This window comes from Polistes fuscatus, unplaced genomic scaffold (genome assembly GCF_010416935.1).
Source record: "Polistes fuscatus isolate 324 unplaced genomic scaffold, CU_Pfus_HIC Scaffold10, whole genome shotgun sequence".
In the NCBI taxonomy this organism is placed as follows: domain Eukaryota; kingdom Metazoa; phylum Arthropoda; class Insecta; order Hymenoptera; family Vespidae; genus Polistes; species Polistes fuscatus.
This window is the reverse complement of record NW_025112998.1, coordinates 1,792,754-1,812,516: the sequence shown is the minus strand read 5'-3', so window position 1 is coordinate 1,812,516 and position 19,763 is coordinate 1,792,754. Positions and strand designations below refer to the sequence as shown.

General features: G+C 27.1%; 7 protein-coding genes across 14 annotated transcripts; 1 reads left to right on the top strand and 6 right to left on the bottom strand.

The window, feature by feature from the left end:
• Positions 1-2: 2 nt before the first annotated feature.
• LOC122525080 (protein chibby homolog 1) lies at positions 3-1,325 on the bottom strand. The gene is made up of 3 exons (XM_043647681.1): positions 588-1,325; positions 408-523; positions 3-324 (listed from the first exon to the last, which is right to left on the bottom strand). Exons 1-3 carry the CDS (start codon positions 769-771, stop codon positions 244-246), a joined length of 381 nt encoding a protein of 126 aa, XP_043503616.1. The 5' UTR covers positions 772-1,325; the 3' UTR covers positions 3-243.
• A 90-nt stretch (positions 1,326-1,415) lies between these two features.
• Positions 1,416-3,436, bottom strand: LOC122525075 (26S proteasome regulatory subunit 6B). Of its 2 annotated transcripts, none has more exons than XM_043647656.1 (6): positions 3,287-3,436; positions 3,004-3,096; positions 2,590-2,923; positions 2,300-2,503; positions 1,959-2,223; positions 1,416-1,848 (listed from the first exon to the last, which is right to left on the bottom strand). In XM_043647656.1, the coding sequence occupies exons 1-6, from the start codon at positions 3,317-3,319 to the stop codon at positions 1,530-1,532; spliced, it is 1,248 nt and encodes a 415-aa protein (XP_043503591.1). In that variant the 5' UTR covers positions 3,320-3,436; the 3' UTR covers positions 1,416-1,529. The 2 variants fall into 2 exon arrangements, with proteins under 2 accessions (XP_043503591.1, XP_043503601.1); XM_043647666.1 differs by having other exon boundaries at positions 3,004-3,050; positions 3,287-3,427.
• A 558-nt stretch (positions 3,437-3,994) lies between these two features.
• LOC122523854 (exosome complex component CSL4) lies at positions 3,995-5,509 on the bottom strand. 2 transcript variants are annotated; one of them, XM_043645799.1, is made up of 6 exons: positions 5,063-5,509; positions 4,901-4,969; positions 4,703-4,818; positions 4,379-4,627; positions 4,218-4,299; positions 3,995-4,138 (listed from the first exon to the last, which is right to left on the bottom strand). In XM_043645799.1, the coding sequence occupies exons 2-6, from the start codon at positions 4,935-4,937 to the stop codon at positions 4,026-4,028; spliced, it is 597 nt and encodes a 198-aa protein (XP_043501734.1). In that variant the 5' UTR covers positions 4,938-4,969; positions 5,063-5,509; the 3' UTR covers positions 3,995-4,025. The 2 variants fall into 2 exon arrangements, with proteins under 2 accessions (XP_043501734.1, XP_043501726.1); XM_043645791.1 differs by having other exon boundaries at positions 4,901-5,507.
• A 475-nt stretch (positions 5,510-5,984) lies between these two features.
• LOC122523834 (gastrula zinc finger protein XlCGF26.1-like) lies at positions 5,985-10,514 on the bottom strand. 5 transcript variants are annotated; one of them, XM_043645760.1, is made up of 12 exons: positions 10,438-10,514; positions 9,817-9,843; positions 9,663-9,722; positions 9,522-9,584; positions 9,193-9,275; positions 8,636-8,774; positions 8,225-8,513; positions 8,058-8,160; positions 7,695-7,958; positions 7,034-7,355; positions 6,615-6,958; positions 5,985-6,541 (listed from the first exon to the last, which is right to left on the bottom strand). In XM_043645760.1, the coding sequence occupies exons 2-12, from the start codon at positions 9,830-9,832 to the stop codon at positions 6,311-6,313; spliced, it is 1,914 nt and encodes a 637-aa protein (XP_043501695.1). In that variant the 5' UTR covers positions 9,833-9,843; positions 10,438-10,514; the 3' UTR covers positions 5,985-6,310. The 5 variants fall into 5 exon arrangements, with proteins under 5 accessions (XP_043501695.1, XP_043501686.1, XP_043501675.1 ...); XM_043645751.1 differs by having other exon boundaries at positions 10,210-10,505; XM_043645740.1 differs by having other exon boundaries at positions 10,255-10,505.
• Positions 10,515-10,820: 306 nt separating this feature from the next.
• On the bottom strand, positions 10,821-14,946 carry LOC122523829 (ribonucleoside-diphosphate reductase large subunit). 2 transcript variants are annotated; one of them, XM_043645717.1, is made up of 11 exons: positions 14,607-14,946; positions 14,305-14,471; positions 14,131-14,219; positions 13,840-14,017; positions 13,040-13,708; positions 12,785-12,947; positions 12,314-12,702; positions 12,047-12,234; positions 11,650-11,958; positions 11,342-11,530; positions 10,821-11,235 (listed from the first exon to the last, which is right to left on the bottom strand). In XM_043645717.1, the coding sequence occupies exons 2-11, from the start codon at positions 14,330-14,332 to the stop codon at positions 10,969-10,971; spliced, it is 2,469 nt and encodes an 822-aa protein (XP_043501652.1). In that variant the 5' UTR covers positions 14,333-14,471; positions 14,607-14,946; the 3' UTR covers positions 10,821-10,968. The 2 variants fall into 2 exon arrangements, with proteins under 2 accessions (XP_043501652.1, XP_043501662.1); XM_043645727.1 differs by having other exon boundaries at positions 14,652-14,946.
• A 59-nt stretch (positions 14,947-15,005) lies between these two features.
• On the top strand, positions 15,006-18,375 carry LOC122523823 (probable glutamine--tRNA ligase). The gene is made up of 10 exons (XM_043645702.1): positions 15,006-15,331; positions 15,483-15,787; positions 15,873-16,060; positions 16,136-16,382; positions 16,464-16,761; positions 16,842-17,221; positions 17,304-17,622; positions 17,710-17,930; positions 18,012-18,204; positions 18,302-18,375. Exons 1-10 carry the CDS (start codon positions 15,209-15,211, stop codon positions 18,350-18,352), a joined length of 2,325 nt encoding a protein of 774 aa, XP_043501637.1. The 5' UTR covers positions 15,006-15,208; the 3' UTR covers positions 18,353-18,375.
• A 113-nt stretch (positions 18,376-18,488) lies between these two features.
• Positions 18,489-19,507, bottom strand: LOC122523816 (parkin coregulated gene protein homolog). The gene is made up of 4 exons (XM_043645689.1): positions 19,399-19,507; positions 19,015-19,333; positions 18,783-18,932; positions 18,489-18,712 (listed from the first exon to the last, which is right to left on the bottom strand). The coding sequence occupies exons 1-4, from the start codon at positions 19,501-19,503 to the stop codon at positions 18,552-18,554; spliced, it is 735 nt and encodes a 244-aa protein (XP_043501624.1). The 5' UTR covers positions 19,504-19,507; the 3' UTR covers positions 18,489-18,551.
• Positions 19,508-19,763: the final 256 nt, after the last annotated feature.

Here is a 19,763-nt window from a genome sequence, read left to right as displayed (position 1 = left end):
TGTACAGTTTTTCTAAGTATAATTTAAGTTTATTTAAAGTAAATAATTCATAACGTAATACATACATATAACTATTTGTGCCTTACTTTGCTAAAATTGACTGTTGAGATTACGAATCACTTAATCTCTTGTTTTACATATAAGATTTATTTTTATTACATTAATTAAGTGCACAGAAATGACACAAAATAAATTGTCCTATAATTGAAAATACTGTATCTTATGTAATATGCGTCATTTTAATCATCTATTAGATGATATATTATTTCTTAATTTTTCCAATTCATCTTTTTGTGATTGAGCTTCCGTTGTAGTTTGTGTAAGCTGCAATATGATCAAAAATATGATATTTGAAAAGTTTGAATATATCATAAGTAAAATATAATTAATGTCACTCCAATATTTACCATATCTAGCATTATTTCAAACTTTAATTTTAACAAATTGTTTTCTTCTTCGAGTCTTTTAATTTCTTTTTTCAGTCTTTCATTCTCTTTAAACGTACCACTTACTTTTCCAGATTCTATAAATGTAATAATGAATGCATAGGCGATAATAATAATAATAAAATAATTTAGTTTCTTTACCTGGTATCCATACACCATTTTCAAAAACTGCTTTTTGGTCTCCTAGTCGTAAACGAATAGGTCCAACGTCTGGACCTAATTCTTTTTCTATTCTATTAGGGCTCAAATCTTTATTTATTAAAAATGTAGATGCTTTTCTCGTCGGCGTTTTTTTCGGAGAAAATTTATTTGAAAAAAAAGGCATTTTTTCATCTACAATTGCATAATAATATAACAAAAACTATACTTTAAAGTTAGGTTAGAAACGCCAGATCAAGTATGAAAACTTAATTTGTAATCATTATTTTATGTAAATATTTAAATTTATAAATACTAAAAAAGATTCATATTTAATTTAATAAATTAATCGCGTGTGTTGCGATAAATATAAATAATATGCATCCTTCTTATATCTCTCATCAAACATAAGATGCCATATTTATAAATACTTAAGGGAACAAGTCTGATTAAATGAGACATATGTACTGTTTTGTGACGTTCATTTGGTGGAGACTCTCGATCGATTGATTAACTTAATATTTTGCTAACAAAACTGACTCTTATTTAAGATGTGATGTAAAGCATACAAATAATTCAAATCCACAAAATTATTTTTGTTAACAAAATTATGTGATTTAACAATAATTATCAAAAATACTTTCAGAAGAGAGTGCCACGAAAAACGTTTGTTTTCTGGCAATAGATTCAAAATAATTTGTACAACTCATTTATAAGAAATAAGTTTAAATAATAAATAAATCGTATAATCCATAATTATTAATATAAAAGTAATTAAAAAGTTATGCGTGAAAGGAATGTATACATATATGCAATATAAAACGATACTCCTAATTTTGTGTACATATATTGAGTAATACATTTAGAACGATACATGAATTTGCAGATATATATATTATAGCATAAAATTTGAGCATAAAATAATTGCGATTAAATTTTTCCAATTTACTTGTAAAATTCATGCTCAGATTCATCTTTTTTAATATTATTCTTATAACCCTTCTCAAAGTCCTTTGCCAATACTATATAACGATTTTCTCGAACCGCGTGCATACCAGCTTCTTGACAAATGGCATTTATATCAGCACCTGAAATTCTATCAGGTCGAGCCACATAATCTTCAAGATCAACTTCTTCGCTTAAATTCATTTTTGCTGTGATTGTTGAAAATATCAAACGTTTCTGTCGACGATCGGGTAAAGGAAATTCAATCTTACGATCTAATCTACCAGGTCGCAACAATGCTGGATCTAAAGTGTCAGCTCTGAAAAGATAAATACAAAAAATTAGATATTATATATAAATAAAATAATTTGTAATTGAAACCATCTATAAGCAACACTTGCAGACTACATATTGCACATTTATTCATACCTATTAGTAGCCATTATAACTTTCACATTAGTAGTTTGATCAAAACCATCCATTTGATTAAGTAACTCCAAAAGAATACGCTGTACTTCACGATCAGCTCCAGTTTGTGCATCAAATCTTTTAGTAGCAATAGCATCAATCTCATCAACAAAAATAATAGCAGGAGAATTTTCCTTGGCTAAACGGAAGACATCTCTGACCATTCTTGGTCCTTCTCCTAAATATTTCTGTACGAATTCCGAACCGACCACGCGTATAAATGCAGCTATATGAAAAAACTTTGTATTAATTTAAATGAATTATAGAATTAAGTTTTTATTAAAATACAATAAAATTAATACCTGTAGTATGTCTTGCAACAGCTTTAGCAAGCATAGTTTTTCCACATCCTGGTGGGCCATACATCAACACACCTCTAGGTGGGTCGATACCAATCTGTTTATAAAGTTCGAAATGTGTCAGTGGTAATTCTACAGCTTCTCTAATTTCTTGCTTTTGCATATCCATTCCACCTATATCGCTGTATTGAATGTCTGGTTTCTCGTCTACATGACATAAATTAATTAAATATTAATAAAATCCAATATCCACATGTTTACAAAAATCTCAAAATATAAGCAAAAATAATCACCTGCTTGAAGCATCGAGATACTTGAATCAGCTTCTGGTGGAAGAACATCAACCAAAGCATTGCTGTGCTTATGAAGTGCTACACTCGCAGAAGGCTTCAACAATTCTCTATCTATCGTAGACAAAATTCTAACATAATAATTAGAGCCTGTTGTAGATCCAACTATTCCAGTGTTTTGATCTACAGCTTCTAAAAACTGTCCTATGACCAATGGTACGCTTTGTATACGTTTGACTTCTTCTTGAGCGTGTAAATATTCTTTCTTCAAATTTCTTTGTTCATCTTTAATATATTCTTCTTGCACCTCCAAAAACTCTAACATCCTCTGTAATTTCTGCTTGAAAATATATAATAACAATTATCGTACTACAAAATAATGAAATCTAATAAAAATGTTATTTGTCTGTTTCTTGCCTTGTACTTGGTATATAAATCTTCAACATCTAATTCATCTCCAGCTCCTGTATAATGACCAATTACTGGTTTAGAATCAATCTCAGTGACTTCCTAAAGTAAAAAAACAGAAATAAAACATATAAGAGAAGAAAGAAATATAAAAGAATATAAATCAAAAGTGAAGATTATTTTTAATTAAGGTTATGAGTAACTATATGAACAAAACTATCGATAATTATCGAATTCTCATTTTTATTTTTAAGAAATATAAAACGAAATAATTGTAATAAAATTTATTTACTTTATCCGGCAAAATGATTCCAATTTCTTCCATTGTCTTTAACTAATTTAACACAAAGACAGTTTAATTAGATATACAGGATACCAAATGACTTGAGTTTTTCGAAAGGCTCGAGAATGGACAAGATATGATATGGCAGCCATTAACTAGAAAGTTACAAAGAAAGAAATCTTATTTTAATATTTCTTATAACATTAATGATGTATAAAATGTTACATTTAACATAATAAAGTTCGTTATTATTGCATATTTATATATAATATAAATAAAAAATTTATTTTTAATTATTATATACATATTCATTTTTAATTTATTATATAATATTAGTAATATTGCTCATTGAATAAATAATAACGTAATTTTCAATAAGGTGTGTAGAATAAATTTACTTTTTTTTTATTTTTATTAATTATATATTTTAAATCTATAATTATATATATATCACTAAATGAACACCAATAAAAAATCTAAGATGGACGTTTTCGCTATTTGATCATACTTAAACCAAGTTCACTTTACAAATATGTTACATATGTATTTCTCAACATCATTTTTGAAATAAGAAAAGATTGTAAGATTCTCTACCAACTTTATAAAATTAAATTTTATTAATTTGAAAAATTTGCATTTGTAAACGTTATCCAAAAGTTTTTATAATTTTTTGTCTATTTATTATTATTTATTATGAATAGAATATAAACAAAAATGTTTTAAACTTAGATGATTAATAAATTTTATTTTATCGTTCAGTAATAACATGTTCGGGTACAACTTTAGCAACTTTTCTAAATTCTTTGCATAATGTCTTTGGACACTGCATTTGAGTCCAACTTATCGGTATCATTGCAACACCTAGAAAAGTATATAAGAAAATTTATTTAGAATATTAAAATAAATATTTTTTGGTGGAAATATAAAATAGTTAAGTTACCTTCTTCGCTATGAGCTATTACTACTCCTAATTCATTTTCTGCTGTACTTAGATGATAAGTATGTGCTTCTGTCATCGGTAACTAATTAATTTATAAGAAAAACATTAGATTTACTTTTCTATTATAGTCAAGCATGTAAACATTTTTATTCAAAGGATACAACTCTTGCAAGAATTATATCTCCAGGTCTGTAAGATTTATACATTTCCACTCTATCTCTGTCAACAGCACGTACATCCTCTTTTCTTAAAATTCCTTTGTATCGTCTTGTTAAGACTACGTCGCCTATACATTTAATATTACATTTGCAAAATCTTTGATTAACAACGGTAACCATTGCAGTAACAATATCACCTGGTGCTGGTACTATACTTTGATCAGTAATAGCATTCACCCTGATAGTAATTATCTTAAAAAAATAACAGAAATTTTAATGTTTTTACAATAAAACAAAAAAATAATATCAATTAATTTTCATATATACATTATCTTTCGTAGTAGTTTCAAAAATACCAGCTAGTGTAGAATAAATATAACCTTGTTCTTCATATGTTCCAGCTCCTGATACAATAGTTTCACTGGAAGCACACAATCTTTGTCCTAAAACAATCATACATAATTTTATATTAAATAATAAAAAATTAAGTATTTTCTCTCATAAATTAAACAAATATTCATTTACCTGGTACGCAAATATTCAGAATTTCGTCATTTTCCATTTTTAAGAATTAGTCTTGATTATCATAAATAACTAAACATTAATATATATTTACACATTAACCTTATATACGTAAAGGGAGCGTTGGTTCTATTAGTAAATCATGCATTGATTGTCAAACCCCACCTATCGACATTAATATATATATTTATATAATTGTATCAAAGAAGTTAATCTTCAGTTAGTATAATTTAGAATGAATCGCATAACAGAGAATACGTAGTAAGGGGAGTTATAATAAAGGTGCAATGTTACTAAAGAACTCGTAGCGCATCTCTTTCCTTCCTATATATTATTTTCTGTTATATATGTGTGTGTTTAACTCCACATGTACACTTGCGATTTCTCAAACCTAACACATGATTCAGCGTGTAGAAAAAACTCTATTTCATATATCACAACTATAAACTTAGTCGTTTAAAAATATGAAACTGTTAGAAGAAAAAGAAACAATCATTTTAACATTTCATAGCCGAAATAGTAAAGCAGTAAAATACATAGATTTTGGAATTAAATTTCAAAATATTTGAATAAAACATTCTGTAGTGCTTTAGAATGAACCAAACGCTACCTTGCGGTCAGTCGTTGGAAACAGCGAGGAATTTGTGATATAATATGAAAGTAGGATTAACTTGTTTAATTTTTACTTATATGTTTTTAGTATTTTGTATTTTATATTATTTTTATATGAATATAATATAGCAACGGAGCTCTAACAAGGAGGGCGATCGAGATACGCGTTTTCGTCGAATTTGTGTGTGTTCATAGAAATATATTTTATAACATGATTACAGAGTTTAATAATAATTGTTATATCACTCCTTTTACCCATTAAATAATAATAAAATAATATGTACTTAATATATCGAGTATTTACGTTACTCTTAATAAAATATATTCGTAAAAGAAGTACTTAAGACTTAATTAAATTACAATAGCAGTGACAAGTTAGCAGTTACACTAACAAAAATTAAATGTATAATACTATTGTTTTTCTATTAAAACTGCAGCTAACATTTGCGAATTCGACATCAGAAAATTTTCTTTAAGGTATATACTAGAATTATTATTTAGTATAATTACAAAAATTCACGTATAATTAGGTCATTAAGTATGTAACGTCTGATTATTTTCAACTCGAAATCGAACATTTCATACTTAACCATTTACGGTGGCAAAAAAAATTCACCAACGCGTGCCATGCACGTCGTTTTTGTTTCTGTGATAATCGTCTAAAGACGTGTGTAGCACGTCGCTGGTGTTCTGGTAACAGAGCATCTCGACGTGCCTCGCACGTCTTTCCACCGCAAATGGTTAATAATCTATAAACCATATAATATATTATATATATATATGATAATATATATTACAATTTTATTTTTGTGAAATTTCCAAAACATGAAGAATAACATGGTCTACCGTTTTGGTTGTTAATAATGACTTAGCTGTTTCATCTTCAATAACAACTGTAAATAAAAGTTTAACGTTTGCTCTTAACCTTTCATTGAAAAGTAAAGTACTATCTGATGTTAGAGGTTCATGACCACAACGTCTAATTACAGCCTCTAAAATATCTTGAATAGGAGCATTAGGCCAACCGAATAACTATAAAATAATTAAATAATATTACATTTAAGTTTATATTTCATTACAGTTTATCACAATTATTTGATAATACCTGTAAAGTTTCCTCGTCAATAAGTATCCTTAATAGATCTGAAATTGCTTTTAGTAATTCATCTGTAGAAAGTACTTTAGATTCTCCTGATTTAGTTTTCTCGGCAGCAATGGAAGCAATATTGAATAATTGTGCTTGTAAATGCTTTCTTTCTACTTCGTCCATTACATCTTCCAAAAGTTCTCTATGTTTAGCTCGAACATGTCTCATCAAACAATCTTGTCTTATAAAAACACGATTACATTCAACGCACGATTGAGGTGGCTCTCGTCTATGAGTATTGAGATGTGCTTGTAATGAAGATTTAGCAGAAAAGGCCTTCGAGCACTTATCACATTTAAATGCTACAAAATTGTTATAATTGATATATAGTATACTGTTTATAAATTATTTATACGAATAGAATTTTTTATTCTTACGTTTGATTCCTGTGTGCAATAATGTATGCTTTGCTAAGTCTTCTCTTCGGGTGAAGCCTTTCTCACATATCTCACATGTAAATGGTCTTGCACCTTCGTGTACAAATTTTTTATGTACATTCAAGCGAGCTTTCCTATTAAATGCTTTACCACAAATATCACAATAAAATCCATTTTCACCGGTATGATGAAATACGTGAGCTCTTAATTGTGCTGCTTGAATAAATGATTTTCCACAATATTGGCAAACATGTGGTTTTTCTCCAGTATGCGTTCTTTGATGACGATTTAATGTCTCACGAGCCGCAAATTTCCTGTGACACTACAAAAAATGTAATAATAAATTTAACAAATATATAAATCAATTACATTTTTAAATGTGTAGATATACGAACTAAATAGTTTAAAGATCACCTGTTAAGAGTTACTAATGAATTACTTTAAGAAAGATTACCTCAATTTATCCAGCTTGTATTGTTTGCTTGTTGAAATAATGAGAAAAGTAAATGAGCGGTAATTCATATAATACAAAATGTGTATTAAAAATGAGTAATTTTATATATTTTTAGGTATCCTAAATATGTTATTATTCTCATGTTAGTTAAGCATAAAATAATATTCTTATAAACAGAGATGGCTTATTTAAAAAAAATGTACTTACATATTTGCATTCAAATGGTTTCTCTCCTGTATGTACACGACGATGTTTTTTTAATGCAAGAGAGGATAAAAATGTCTTCGTACACAAATCACATTGTACTGGTCTTTCTCCAGTATGTAATCGTTCGTGTATTATTAATTGTTGAGTAGTAAAGAATTCCTTAGAACAATATTTACATGGTTTTTTCTGTCTCTGAGGTGCTCCAGCATGTGTGCGCAAATGTTCGCGTAGATTATCCTTTCGTGTGAAAACTTTTTGGCAAACCTACAAGCGGAGAAAAAAATTGTATTATTATATCAATTATATAGATTTTTACTTTATTATTTGTTTAATCATATTAAATAGTTATATGAGTATACTTACTTGACAGTCAAAAGTTTTACGTATATCTCCATGACAGCCAGATTGCATTTTATGACGTTTCAAATGGTAATTACGTGAAAAATATGTGTCACAGGTATCACATCTAGAAATTACATAAAGAAAAATATATTATTCTGTTATGGTTAAAAAAATGTATGTATACTTACTTGTATATGTTGCGGTTGACATGTGTAGTATAACGATGTTTATTTAATGATTTTTTATCACGAAAAGTTGACTCACAGTCACTACAGACATAAGACTCACATTTCCAATGTATTACTATTTTGTGTCTCTCTAAAGAGGAATTTTTTTTAAATGATAATTCACATTCTGAACATTTAAATTCACCACCGCTATGTGCAGTTTTTAAGTCTTCAGCACAGCAGTGGCATTGTGTATCTGGTACAGGTTTGATCGTTGGTTTTTCATTATTGTTCTTTTGAGCTTTAGTATCTAAAATTGCATTTATATAATCATGTATTCGAAAAAAATATACTTGATATAATAATTCAATTACTATCATCAAATAAATATTATATAAATAATTATTATAGCAATAATTATATAAAATATACCTTCAATATTTGTATCATTGAATTCGTAATCTGGATCATCAGCATCATCTTCATCCTCAGAATCATAGTTATCTTGATTTCTTAATATATTTGTAGAATCATCTTCTTCTCTGCAGACATCTAAATGTTCCTTTAACATCTATACAGTAGTATTAGTAAATTAGTGTTACAGTTAGAAAATTATATTGAAATATTTTTTCTACAAGATGTGCATATATGAAAATGTTTGTAAATATATAAAGAAGCACAGAAATGTGCTCTCTGATATATCCAAGGGTAAGATACTGAAATCAGTTGATCTAAAATTGAATTAATTATATGCGTACTTGACAAATTTTCAAACTTATTTTTCTTAGAAACAAAGAAAAAATGAAAAAATGTTATTCTACATTGTTTATTTAGTTTCTCATGCAGAATTACCCTGCTGGGGCTTGCACCACCAGTTACAGAATACTCTGTATATATATCAAATATAAATAAAAATAAGCCCTCCAAACCCGAAAGGGGCGGAGTAAAGAATAAATAATAATATAAATAAAAATAAAATTATAACTTACATCTTCTGATTGGAAAATGCGATGACATGTTACACATTCATAATCTGTTATAATTTGTATAATCTGGCTACTTTGGGAAATAGCTGCGAGTAAAAAAGAAATATCATAACATAACAAAATAGAAAGTAAAAGATCAAAAGAATAAACTTAATATGACATTAAAATATTTATAAATACAATACTAAATTATATAAGATCAATAAAAGTAACATTTTGATAATATATAACTAAAAAATTCTTTTTAATATATATAAATTATTTAAGAAATTAATGATAATATCTGTACATACATACATACATACATACATACATAATATACATAAACATACCTGTTACATTACCGGATTCATCTTCTGTAGTTATTATAACTTCTTTCTTAGTACCATCTGTGTCTACAATAAATAGTTGTAGTTAATACATTAACTTGACAAAATTGCATATTTTTGTTACAATTAGGATATAATAATTACCAATTATGATTTGAGAAGTATCATCAGTCAACAATATTTCTTCCTCAACTTTGACAATTTCTGAAATAAAAGTCCATCGTCAAAATGTAATATAACATATTTGATAATATATTATTTAAAGATAAGTTACAAATAAATACAAGTATGTACGTACCTATAATTTCCTCCATTATTTTTAGTGCTACAAATGAATAACAAAGTAAAAAATTATTATATAAATCTATTTGTTTATCATAGGAAAAGACAATGTCTTTTTAAATTATATGTTAATTATTTATTATTATAAATATTTTATTATTTATAAATAATCAATTGTATTTAGTAATATTTATTTGTTCCTATTTGCGCCTGAAGCAACAATTCCCTTAAACATCAAAGTACAACAAAATGGCCTACGTAAAGGGGCACACCTTTCGTCCCAGATCGAAAATATTATACTCTTCGTTTTTGATATTGAAATAATATAAAGAAAATTAAATACGTCAATTGGAATAAATATTTAATATAATATATTTAAACGTTTAAAAGAAAATTATATATTACGCACTAATTCTATTATTTTACTTAATCGTGTATCACAAATTACACATACACACTTCACGCATGCGTATGAATTGACACAATTGGAATTGTTCTAATGTATCTTTTTACATTAAATTTAGTATCACTTATACAATTTTTGTCACCAAATTCAATCATTTATCATGATATGCATATGTATATATATCAATTGATACATATTGAAAATGTAACAATTAACTTAATTAGCCCCTACCAACATTCTACAATGTTACGAACGTATAACGGGAAAGCTGTCTGTAATTCTGGCTTGGAAGTTTTCGATATCGATATATCTCTAAATGTTCTTAAATCGATAAATGAAAGCGACATCTGTATAAGCAATTTTGTATTCTTCCTTTTTCTAGGAACTTTACGTCTGTTAAAGTTACATTTTGTTTTTATTGATATTATCAATTTATCTTTAAATTTATTTATTATCAATTAATATCAAATTCAAAATGTAATTTTAAATGCTCAGTTGCACCAAATGGGTTTTTGTACTTTTATTTTCTTATATAAATGCATAACAAAATAATGTGTGTATATAATATATAAATATTAGGATTACATTTTTTTATATAATACTTATGTATACGTTTTTTTAAGATACAAACTTCGAAAAAAATACATGATCTTTTTATTATTTACTGTTTCACTATATTTACTTAACAGTGTAAATGTAACAATGGAAATATAAAACTATAATATTATTATAAACTCAATTATATTATTAAGATATAAATAATTATGATCCACATGCCATACAAGCATCGCCATTTTCAAGAGAACACATAAATGCATCCATAGTATTAATCGTATCATTTTCGTTAAAACTATCTTTTTCTGGTTCTGTTGAAGATTTATTCAAATATTGACTTTTGATACTTGAATTAAGCGAATTATTAGCTTCAGACGTTTTCCTTGCCTTCTTTAATTTGCTTTTATCAACGGTAAATTGTAGTGCATTTGCAGCTGGTTTTGTACGCAAATAATACATACCTGTTTTTAATCCCTACAAAGAAAATCAAAGTCGTATTATGTTTGAAATACATTTTAAAACCATACGTGTGTATAGATTAAGTAGAATCCTACTCTAACTATATATATTTTAAACTTACATTTTGCCAGCCATAAAAGTGCATGGATGTAAGTTTTTCTACTGTTGGTTTAGCCATGTAAATATTTATAGATTGCGACTGGTCAATAAATGCTCCACGATCCGCTGCCATTCTAAGAATTGTTTTTTGTGATATTTCCCAGACAGTTTTGTAAAGTAATTTTAATTCATCTGGTATACTATCAATGTTCTATAATAACATGATAAAATAAATAAATTTAATAAAAAGAAATAAACAATTTTTTTAAATTAAAATTTGCATAATGTAATTATATAATAAGGAGATGAAATAAGATATAAGAGTCTGACCTGAATAGAACCATTATTTGCAATAATTTCATTTTTCATATCTTCATTCCAGAGATTTCTTTCGATAAGATCTTTCAATAAATGAGGATTGACAATTTGATATTCTCCAGATAAGACACGTCTTGAATAAATATTATTTGTATATGGCTCTATTGATTCATTATTACCAAGAATTTGTGCCGTAGATGCGGTTGGCATTGGCGCCAATAATAAAGAATTTCTTATGCCATGTTTTGCAATTTTTTCTTTTAATACTTTCCAATCCCATAAATTCGTTGGTGTAACATCCCACATATCATATTGCAGTATCTAAATATATTCATACATTTAACATTCGTCGACAGAATAATAAATAATTACTTTTTGATAATATTAATTATATAGAATTAATGCTTACTCCTTTGCTAACAGGACTTCCTTCGTATGTTTCATAACAGCCTTTCTCTTGAGCAAGTTCACAGCTTGCTTCTAAAGCACCATAATATAATGTTTCAAAAATTTGAATATTAAGATTTTTAGCCTCTTCACTTTCAAATGGAAAGCGCATTAACAGAAAGGCATCTGCTAAACCTTGTACTCCAATACCTATTATATCAAATAATATTATGCACAACATTAGAATATAAAAGTTAATCATACAAATAATAATTGAAAAATATCTTACCAATAGGTCTATGTTTTAAATTAGAGTTCCTAGCTTCTGGGAGAGGATAATCATTAACATCAATTATTTTATCCAAGTTGCGAACTATAATTTTAGTTATGTGTTTTAATTTTTCAAAATTATAAGTTTTTGTATTTTTATCAATAAACATATTAACAGCGACTGATGCTAAATTACACACAGCAATTTCATCAGAGCTTGTATATTGAATTATTTCTGTGCATAAATTGCTGCTCCTAATCGTTCCTAAATTTTGTTGATTTGATTTGCGATTACAATGATCTTTGTAAAGCATATAAGGTGTTCCAGTTTCAACTTGCGACTTAAGTATAGCAGTCCATAAATCTCTTGCATTAATTTGACGTTTGTAGGATTTTTGTTTTTCATACCTTTGATAATATTATTTATTTTCATTTTCATATATATATATTTTTAATTTAATTAAATTATTCATTAATTTAATTTAGTTACCTAGTGTATAGGTCATCAAATTCCTTTCCCCAAACATTTTCTAAACCTGGGGATTCATGTGGACACATTAAACTCCAAACACCATCATCCAAAACACGTTTCATAAACAAATCAGGGATCCATAAAGCATAAAATAATTCTCTTGCCCTAATCTCAGAGTTTCCTATTAGTTGATCAAATAAAAGAGTTAGTTTAAAAGTATTTATATTTCTTGTTATATCTTACTAATATTTTATAATTATATTAAACCATTACCAGTATTTTTCTTAAGATCTAGGAATTCAAATATATCTGCATGCCATGGCTCTATATATATAGCAAATGCTCCTGGTCTTTTATTTCCACCTTGATCAACATAGCGGGACATATCATTAAATACTCTAAGCATAGGAATCAGTCCACTTGCTTCGCCACGGTTACCACTTATAGGTGTACCTTTTGCTCTAACGCAATGTATACTTAGACCGACACCACCGGCCCATTTACTAATTAAGGCACATCTTTTTAAGGTTTCATAAATTCCTTCAATACTGTCATCAATTATTGTTAAAAGAAAACAACTGCATAATTGTTGTTTCGGAGAACATGCAGCAAACAAAGTTGGAGAAGCATGTGTAAAATAACGTTCTGATAAATAATTATATGTTTCAATAGCTTTCTCAATATCCTCTTCATGAATTGCAACAGCCACTCTCATTAACATATGTTGTGGTCTCTCTACAACTTTGCCATCAATTTTCATTAAGTAACTTCTTTCTAAGGTTTTAAATCCGAAATAATTATAATTAAAATCTCTTTCATAAATAATTGCAGAATTTAGTTTGCTTGCATGTTTTTTAATGATATTATAAGCTTTTTCACTGATAATAGGTTTGGATTCCTTGGTATATCGATCTACTGCAGATCGCAAATCTTCGATTACATCTAAAATAAAAAATTATATGATACAAATCATATCAAAACATAGTATGTATATATGTATATATCTGGAGTAATAATTACATTAACATTAACATAAAATATAATATAAATAGAAATAAAAACTATAATTATACCGCTGAAAACCTTCTTTGTTTCTTTATGAAGATTAGATACAGCAATTCTAGCAGCTAAAATAGCATAATCAGGATGTTGTGTGGTCATAGTTGCGCAAATTTCAGCTGCTAAGTTGTCTAGTTCAACAGTAGTAACACCAGTGTATAAGCCACGGATTACACGAAATGTTATCGCAGACTATAAAACATAGATAATTAAAGATTTTCTTTGTAGTATGTAAAAAATATGATTTTTATATATATATTAGATATATATATATTTATATATAATATTTATAAATTCATACTTACTGGATCAACATACTTCATATTTAAACCGTAACATAATTTTTGTATTCTATATGTTATTTTATCAAAACAAACGTCTTCTTGTCGCCCATCTAATAACAATAAAGGATTCATTAGTATAATGGACAAATGAAAATTTTAATCAAATGAACTTAAATTTTAGTTAAATATACTTACCTCGTTTCACTACATACATCTTCGTCATTTTGATAACTATAATTGATAAATATAATTGGATAATAAGTTTAACTTAATTTATTATTTATTAATACTTTTCAATATTATGTATCCTTCCTTGTTTTAAAGAGTTCTGATGTTAAACGGAAATATGACTGTAAGCGGAACTGTAAAAATTAATAAGCAATTGTTTACTTATTTAAGATTGACAAATGTTTTAACAATTTTATACTCAAACATGTAAATGATTATGTTTAATATCTATTATATATTAATTAGAAACAATAAAAACGTTCATACACCTTTTCAATGCACTCAAATTGAGATAAGAAAAAATGTTTGACTACCTCCTTTAATAGAAAAAAAGCGGGAACGAGTTGTTAACCACATGTGATGCACCTAGTAACTGTTGGTCGTTACACAAACTAACCACATGTGATGCACCTAGTAACTGTTGGTCGTTATAAAAACCTAACCTCTACGTGTGCTTGGCATTCGATACATTAATTAAAGTGTTATTTACATGTTACTATTTAATTAAATACTGGTTTATTCACATACAGTATATACTGAATATTAAGATATTGATGAATATAATTCAGTTATAAATATTTATGAAAATATATTTTTCCTATATTGTTGCATTTTACATGAATAATATTATACTATATTGTTCTTATTTATTTGTATAAATCCAATAATTATTATGCTAAATAATCACAAATAGATAAATAAATTTGTACGTGTGACGTGTATATTTATATACATCATAGATATTACGTGCACTGACACAATTGACGTATACGTCACGTATTATAAATTTAGCCGCATTATTTGTGTTATACCGTATGTTTAAACTTGCTTGAAACGTGGACTGTAAAGAAAGTGAAAATATTATTTAATAATGACTGTAGAAAAGGATGAATCTATTGAATTATTTCAACAAATTGGTTTAAGTGAACAAAAAGCAAAAGAAACATTGAAAAATGTACAAGTTTCGAAAAATCTTAAACTTGCCATCACAGAGGTTAGTGATATGATAAAATGTCACATTCAATTTTTATTTTATAAATGAAAAATGTTTTTTCACTTTTTGAGTATATAGTGAATTATTATATCTTACAAAAATGTTTATAATTATCATATAAAAAACTTGAATGTATTTTGTTATTTTGCAGGCAAGAAAATATGTTGACATTACACCAGAGATAGGTACACTCTTGTATCATCTATCTTCAAAAATAAAAGCTCAGATCACTGACAAAATACCATTTTTATCCAAGTTTATAGCTGAAAAGAAATTGGATACAGTTCAAAGATTAGATGCTGCATTGAATTATGTTCTTAGTAACTTGAACGAAGAAATCCATATTTCAGCCTTCGAAGAATCTTGTGGAATAGGAATTGTTGTTTTACCAGAACAGATTGAAGAGGAAGTTGAGGAGCTTATTAAAATTCATAAGGATGAAATTTTGAAAAAAAGGTTATTGAGTTACTTTGAGCAATATAATTATTGGATAACAGTATAATTATTTTGGTATTATTAACATGATTAATATAATATACAGATATCGATTTAATCCTGGTCCATTAATGCAACAAGTACGTAATACATTAAAGTGGGCAGATGGGAAAGCGATAAAAAATGAATTTGATATTCAAATTTTAAATTTATTAGGACCAAAGCAGAATAGTGATCTTGAATCAGTACCGAAACAAACACAATCAAATAAAGTTAAAAAAGCAGTAAAAGAAGGTATATTAAGAATTATTATTACTTAAATTTTTATCCAAATGGATAATAAAAAAATCGTATCTTCTATCTTTTTAGAACAAAAAGATACTTTGTCGACAAATGAAAACCCATTAACAATAACAGAACTAATGAAAACAAAAGTTCACTTTCATAAACCTGGAGAAAATTATAAAACTGAGGGATATGTCGTAACACCTAATACTAATAAGTTATTGCAAGAACATTTGAAAATAACTGGTGGTAAAGTAAGAACTAGATTTCCACCAGAACCAAATGGAATTCTACATATTGGTCATGCAAAAGCTATTAACATTAATTTTGGGTATATAAATATATTTGTATATTCTCTTATGTATATTATGTATATTATGTAAATTATGATACGATAAAAAATGTATCCTAGCTATGCTGCTGTGAACGACGGACTGTGCTATTTACGTTATGATGATACAAATCCTGAGAAAGAGGAAGAGAAATTCTTTACTGGAATTCGTGAAATGGTAGAATGGCTTGGTTATAAGCCAGCGAAAGTTACGCATTCATCTGATTATTTTATGCAATTATATAATTGGGCTGTAGAGCTTATAAAGAAAGGATTCGCATATGTTTGTCATCAATCAAATAAAGACATAAGAGGTTTTAATCCACCACCAAGTCCATGGCGTGATCGTCCAATCGAAGAAAATCTGCAACTATTTGAAGTAAGAAAAATAATTAACAAGTATTTGTCAAATATTTACTGTTCTGTTTTTCTTACTTATATAAATAAATTTTTTTACAGGATATGAAAGATGGATTATTTGAAGAAGGTGAAGCAACATTACGTATGAAAGTTACTTTGGAAGAAGGCAAACAAGATCCTGTAGCGTACAGAATTAAATATTTACCACATCATAGAACTGGAGATCAATGGTGTATTTATCCTACTTATGATTTTACACATTGTTTGTGCGATAGTATAGAAAATATAACGCACTCTCTTTGTACTAAAGAATTTCAATCACGTAGATCATCTTATTATTGGCTTTGTAATACATTAGACATATATTGTCCTGTTCAATGGGAATATGGTAGATTAAATGTAAACTACACTGTAGTTTCTAAAAGAAAAATTGCTAAACTAATTGAAGAAGGAATTGTTTGCGATTGGGATGATCCAAGGTTTATAAAATTAATTAAATTTTAATAGCTTTATATTATATATATATATAGAAAATTGTAAAAATAAATTTCTTTTTTCCAGATTGTTCACATTAACAGCGTTACGTAGACGTGGATTTCCAGCTGAAGCTATAAATAATTTTTGTGCTCAAATGGGTATAACTGGAGCACAAGCAGTTGTTGATCCAGCTATTTTAGAAGCTGCAGTTAGAGATGTTTTGAATATTACTGCTGTAAGACATATGGTCGTATTAGATCCTATTAAAGTGACTATTAGCAATTTTTCTCATAGTCAGGCATTAAAACTTTCGGTACCAAATTTTCCTAATGCACCCGAGAAAGGGCATCATGAAATAACTTTCGATAAAATTGTATACATTGAAGCATCTGATTTTAGAGAGGTTTGTAATAAACACACACATATATATAAGTATAGTCTATTTGTAAGCGGAGTATAAGTATATATTAATTTAATATGTCATTTATAGGTAGATGAAAAAAGTTTTCGACGTTTAACTCAGAAACAATCAGTTGGTTTAAAGTATGCAGGTGTAGTTCTTACTATTGAATCTGTAGAGAAAAGTGATAATGGAAATATTACAAATCTTATAGTCAAACAAGAGGCTGTTTCAGAATCAAATAAGCCTAAAGCATTTATACATTGGGTATCACAACCCACACTAGCATCTATAAGATTATACGAACGCCTGTATGTATAAATAACAAGTATTATATAGCTGTATCTATCGTATTATTTCTAATATAATATTGTATTTATAATTACATATAGATTTAAACATAAAAACCCAGAAGATCCAAATGAAGTACCGAATGGTTTTTTGAGTGACATTAATCTGAATAGTAAAAAGGAAATCGTTGGTTATCTAGACGCTAATTTAGCAAATGTAGTAAAACCTTTTGATAAATTTCAGTTTGAACGTGTAGGATTCTTTTCTGTTGATCCCGATACAAAACATGGCAAGGTAATTTAAAAATTTTTCTAACTGTATATTTGAAAAGATTCATTTTTATAATTATTTTTGTTAATCAAATAATTTATCTATTTAATTATGTTTTTAGGTCGTTTTCAATAGAACAGTTACATTAAAAGAAGACTCTGGCAAAATTTAAATAAAACACAAATATAATATCAATATTATGTTTGTTTGTACCTTTATAAAATTTTAAATAAAAGTAATAATATAAAATACTTGAATTAATTGTTACTGATTAAAAACTATTGATAATTATACATATTTTGCTATGTATACATGTTCTATATTATTTAGTTTTGTCAGTAACACTTGATTGAATAAAATTATTTGATATATTAGTTCATAATACATGACTCATAAGTGGGAACCATGTATTTAATGTTTATAAATGCATCTTCTCCACCAAACATTTCTAAAACTTCAAGTGTTTCTTGTATTATATCTGCTGTGTTTTCACCTCTTTGTTGAGAATAATCAATTCCTTCACCAAGGTTGACTACAAAAGATATTTAAATTATTTGGGTATAATACAAGTATGAAATGCTAAACAAATGATATTTTGTTACCATTTCTATTTTTAAGTAAGTTTAAAATTGGAAGAATTTGTCTAAAATATGGGATTAATGCTTCACCAATATCATCTGCAGAACGTACTAAATGCTGAAGTACTCTCATTGTAGAGCACATTATTTTTGGTATTTTTGTATTTAAAGCATCTGTTATAAAAATATTTGGGTGAATGTAATTGGAGCTCATAATCTATGATATAAATTTAATTGCGTTACTTGAAGATTATACTTTTAATAGGAATAATCAGTTTTGGAAGAACAGGTAATATTTTTGATCCTCCGTGATCTAACATATCGGAGATACATTGTTCTACTATTTGTTTATAAGGTTGCTCTTCTTCTATCAAACCATCAAAGAACAAAGGTAAATAATAATGAAAATCTAGACTTGATATATCTTCTTTCCAATTAATTTTTAACCCAGAAGCATCATTTTCTAATGAAATAGGAAATATGCCACGTTCATAATATTTTCGAAATTGAGATGGTTTCGGACGATGCCATTTATATATTTCAATTCGTGGTGGGTCAGCAACTACTGTGTTATCCTAAAAAAATACATGTAAAAATTTTAAACATATAATTTGATAAGTTTATTATAGCGATGTTTTACCTGCATTGCTTGTATGGTAAAGGCAGGAACCACTCTAAATTTTTTTTTTTTGTATCGTGGTATATTTCCACAAATTTTATTCCAAAATTCCTTTTCATTTACCATTTTAATAAAGATTTATTTCAATCATATATTTTTAATTATTATTATTACAAATATTCAATATGCTTGATAATTAAAAAAAAAAGGTATTTTACTTTTTCGAGTACATACACAAAATTTATTTAATATGTGTGAATATAACTGGAACACGGTATGTTACCATTCATTAATGATGAAAGAAGTTACTTAGCAACAGTATTTACTAATTTATCGAATAAACAGTTAGTCTCTATTTCATTATTATCAGTGACGTAAGTAATATA